Source organism: Phaseolus vulgaris, chromosome 3, assembly GCF_051622355.1.
Source record: "Phaseolus vulgaris cultivar YP4 chromosome 3, ASM5162235v1, whole genome shotgun sequence".
Lineage (NCBI taxonomy): Eukaryota > Viridiplantae > Streptophyta > Magnoliopsida > Fabales > Fabaceae > Phaseolus > Phaseolus vulgaris.
The window spans coordinates 2,400,287-2,404,199 of NC_143500.1; the positions used below are offsets into that span (position 1 = coordinate 2,400,287).

General features: G+C 33.1%; 1 protein-coding gene across 4 annotated transcripts; it reads left to right on the plus strand.

Annotated features, from left to right (window-relative positions):
- The first annotated feature begins 273 nt into the window (after positions 1-273).
- Positions 274-2,475, plus strand: CYCJ18 (cyclin J18). 4 transcript variants are annotated; one of them, XR_011080296.2, is made up of 10 exons: positions 274-379; positions 506-602; positions 691-873; positions 944-1,042; positions 1,115-1,132; positions 1,339-1,409; positions 1,491-1,621; positions 1,703-1,763; positions 1,893-1,983; positions 2,282-2,330. XR_011080296.2 is itself a non-coding variant. In XM_068605956.2 (10 exons), exons 1-9 carry the CDS (start codon positions 324-326, stop codon positions 1,973-1,975), a joined length of 795 nt encoding a protein of 264 aa, XP_068462057.2. In that variant the 5' UTR covers positions 274-323; the 3' UTR covers positions 1,976-1,983; positions 2,282-2,475. The 4 variants fall into 4 exon arrangements, 3 of the variants coding, with proteins under 3 accessions (XP_068462057.2, XP_068462059.2, XP_090155769.1); XM_068605956.2 differs by having other exon boundaries at positions 1,491-1,617; positions 2,282-2,475; XM_068605958.2 differs by lacking the exon at positions 2,282-2,330 and having other exon boundaries at positions 1,893-2,026.
- Positions 2,476-3,913: the final 1,438 nt, after the last annotated feature.

A 3,913-nucleotide genomic window follows, 5' to 3' on the forward strand; every position in this document is an offset into this window, starting at 1 on the left:
AGCAATCCAGAACTGAAATTTTTTTTTTTTCTGGATGAGGGAGTATTCCAGAAGTAATTTTTGCATAAATTATTGATTTTTGGATTGCTGAATCCGGAAGTCTAATTCTATTACGGATTCATGGATCCAGAATTTTTTTTTTTAAATTACAGATTTTTGAATCCAGAATGCATATTTCTGTTACGAATTGGTGGATCCAAAATATTTTTTTGAATGATGCATATTTTAAATTATGGATTGGTGGATTCGAAATTTTACCGGCCAATCCAAAAAAATTTCGGATTCCATAATCCATAATGAAAAAATAAATATAGTTCAAGTGCATGGAGGTGCAGGAAGAAACTGCCTCTCGAAAATCATTAGCTTTCCAATGTATTGAGTAGGGTTTTATTGTCACAATGTCTTGTGTTGTGAATCATGTTTTCATGGAATTTTGTGCTTGTTTTAATTTATTTATGATGATCTTCTTCTTTTATTCCACTGTCTAATTAAAGTTTTGTTGCAGAGAATTAATGGAAGAGATTGAGATGGAAATGGAGATTGGAACTGAAAGTGGGTTAGATCGTGTGGCCATGGTTGAGTTTTTTATCCACTCTGCAGAAGTAACCTCTTTGAATCTCTGCCTCTTTCACTGTTTCTTCTAATATTTGTAATTTTCTAATCCTTTCTCTGTAATTGTTGTAATGGTAGCTCCTCCAAGTTTCCGCCATTGTTAAATACTCTGCATTCTCCTTCTTTGTTGATCGCTTCTTTCCCTCTTTACCAACCTTCATTGAAGCTGGTGGAACTTCTTCTTCAAGCTGGCTATTGCGACCCCTCACCCAGAACACCTTCCACCTGTTTGCGCTTATTTCTCTCTGGATTTCCACCAAAGTGCCTTTCTTTCTTCCTTCTCTCTGTTACCCTTCTTCTCACATTGCACTCACAATTTCCATGCATGCAGATACACTATTCTCGACCACTCTCCGTTGCATCTTTCAAGTCCTTAGCTAACTCTTCCATCAAGGAGCACCACTTCACTACTCGTAATTTCCTAGAAGCAGTAAGCCACCCATCATCATCTCCTTTTTCTCCTTTTCTACCCTCTCACTCTTTTACCTACTTTTTTCTGCAGGAGGTCCTCTTCATGCAGGTAACTTCAACCCCAACTATCACTCAACCTTTTTACTTTCGGGTTCAGTTTTTTTCACACACCATGGTCATGTGGAAAATTATGCACCTCATACAGCATCAATTGCAGTCCCTGAGACCACAAAGACTTTTCTGCTGTACAGTTTTTCGAAAACCTATGAACTTTTGGAGTTGAGCTGATCCTGACATGGTTTGGTATTTCCCCAGGTTTTGAATTTTGAGATTGGTACAGCAAATATTGCGTTTTTCTTCCTTCAAGAGCTTTGGGTTCAGTTCAAGTGAGTGTGACTCATTTTTATCTGTCTACTTGCACTGTGTCATCTTCTCATTCATTCACGCTTTTGAATGGTTGAGAACAGGGGAGTGGCCAAAGTTGGTGAATTGATTAGCATTGAAGTTTGCATGGATATTATGGATCTTCTCTATGAAAAAGAGGAGATGTCGGTTCATTTTAGGTCTCCTAAGTCGCTTGCTGCGTCAATCTTGGTTGGTATATTCCCTACTACTTATTTCAAAATTTCAAGTAATATGAGGTAATATACTATTGCAAAGTTCTAACATACTTCTGCAGGTTACCTCATATGTAATCACGGTCCCTAGACAGAAATGGGAGTTTCCAGTTCTTGCATGGGGTAAGAAAGTGCATCTGGGTTCTAATATAGTGTGCCTGTTTGATTTTCTATCGACTTTCTAACACAATCATATGAACAAACTTTTTTCACTGATCACGAGAGCAAGTAACAAAAGGATTTTGTTGTCAGTAAATTTTGTGACCTCATGTAAGGAAGATGATATAACTAAATTGGTGACCAGGATTCTCGAGCATGTTCTTGGTCCTTCTTGAGATATGAGGTAAGTGGACTTCCAAAGAATGAAAGACTTTTAATATCTGGAATGTGGCCCATCGGTGCACTATGCAATTACTAAAATTTCCTGAATTTGATAGCTAAAATCGATTTGTCTGTACAAAGTGTACATATTATTATCAGATGAAAATAGTTTGATGAAGTTGACTGAGTATAGTATATTGAGAATATGGATTCTTATTCTAACTCCTGTCTTCTTCTGCTTCATTTATCGTAACTATTTACATCATATTCTTAGCTTGATTGTATTTTGGATAACTTGTATAATTCTGTGCTGTGTGAAGGGTGCTGTAGTAGGTGGCGGCAAAAGAAATTAGACATTCAGGTTGAAGCAGAGTTTGAGGATAAATATGTAGCCATATCAAAGAAGAATGTTAAAAATTCAAAAAACGAAGAAATAACACTCTTCCATTCATGAGACAGTAATGGAGGACATTGTGCTACATGTGACCATCTATTAAGCTTCAATTACTTGCAAGTTGGTTCTATCTTTCTTTCTTTTTTGCAGAAACATCCTTTTCATTTGAATTCCTATAAAGGATGTTAGTTTTATAGAAACAAAAAAAAAAATATTAAACACTCACAACTTCTATAGCTTAGTAGTCAATGTAGTCAATTTGTTTGACTAATGAGGCAGAGATATTGGGCCATATGTCCCTATTGAATTTGAGCCCATTAATCTAAGGGTGTTTCTCCCTGCACCCCAACAAATGACTTCCCACACCCCATCATTTTCGGAAAAGACCATTTTATTCTTTTTAAAAATGACTTCTGGATTACTCTTTCTCAAATATTTCCAGAACATACTTTCTGGAATACATTTTATGAATTCTGGATTTACCATTTTGGAAATTAAAAAAATGTGTTATAGAATGGTCTTTTTACTTCTGGATTTTCTATTATGGAAACATATTTTGTTTACAGAACCTCGGAAATACCTTTTGCTTATGGAATCCTATTCTGGATCATCCAAAATTATTAAAGATAATTCAGATATTGCAAAAAAATGTAGGGTGCAGCAAGAAATACCCTTAAACATATTTTTAATTAATGGTGGAAATTTATTCAAAATCAAAGTTTTATATATCACTTCTTATTTAATGGTTCTCACTCTCAATTCTATAGTTTTTTAAAACTTTAATAAAGATTGTGTTAAAGAAAAGTAAGTTAAAGAGAATATTACACACTTTTTCAAATATTATTGAAGACTCTTATTCTGAAGAAGCATGGTAATGGTGGAGACGAAGTGGGTCCATTTTAAAGTAAAAATCATTTAAGGTGTTAAATAAATAGAGAATACAAATATTCTCTCAATACACTTTGTAAAATCAGATCATATTTCCTTTGTACAACAAAAAAACTAAATAGGAGAACCAAAAGGTAAAATTCAACCTTTATATAACAAACAACGAGTTTAAATTCAACTTAAATTAAAATTAAAGTTAAAAACATGTTCTTCTACATTTTCAGTCCTTTTCATTATTGTACTTCATCTCCTCAAATAAGCACAACACATTGCATTCATTATTTTCTTTTGTCCCTTTTCAAACAAAATTTCTACTTCTACAACAAATATATATTCTTTATAATTTATAAGAATCAGAAATAGGAATGAAAAAAAATTGTAATGAAAAAGACAAAAACAAATATACGCTAAAAGTGTTGTAAAAAGTGTTTAAAAGAAACAATACCCCTCTATTGCATAATGCATGAACATTATTTAAAGTAGCCAAACCAAGTCCAAAAAATGCAAAAACACTATTTCTTATCTCTCATTTTGGCTTCTACGTTTTTTTAAACATTTTTGTATTTAACTATTTTTTTTGAAGGTATTAAAATAAAATAAATATAAAACCCTCAAAAAATATAGTTTATCGATCACTTAAATTTGTCATTAAATAAATCTTACATAACAA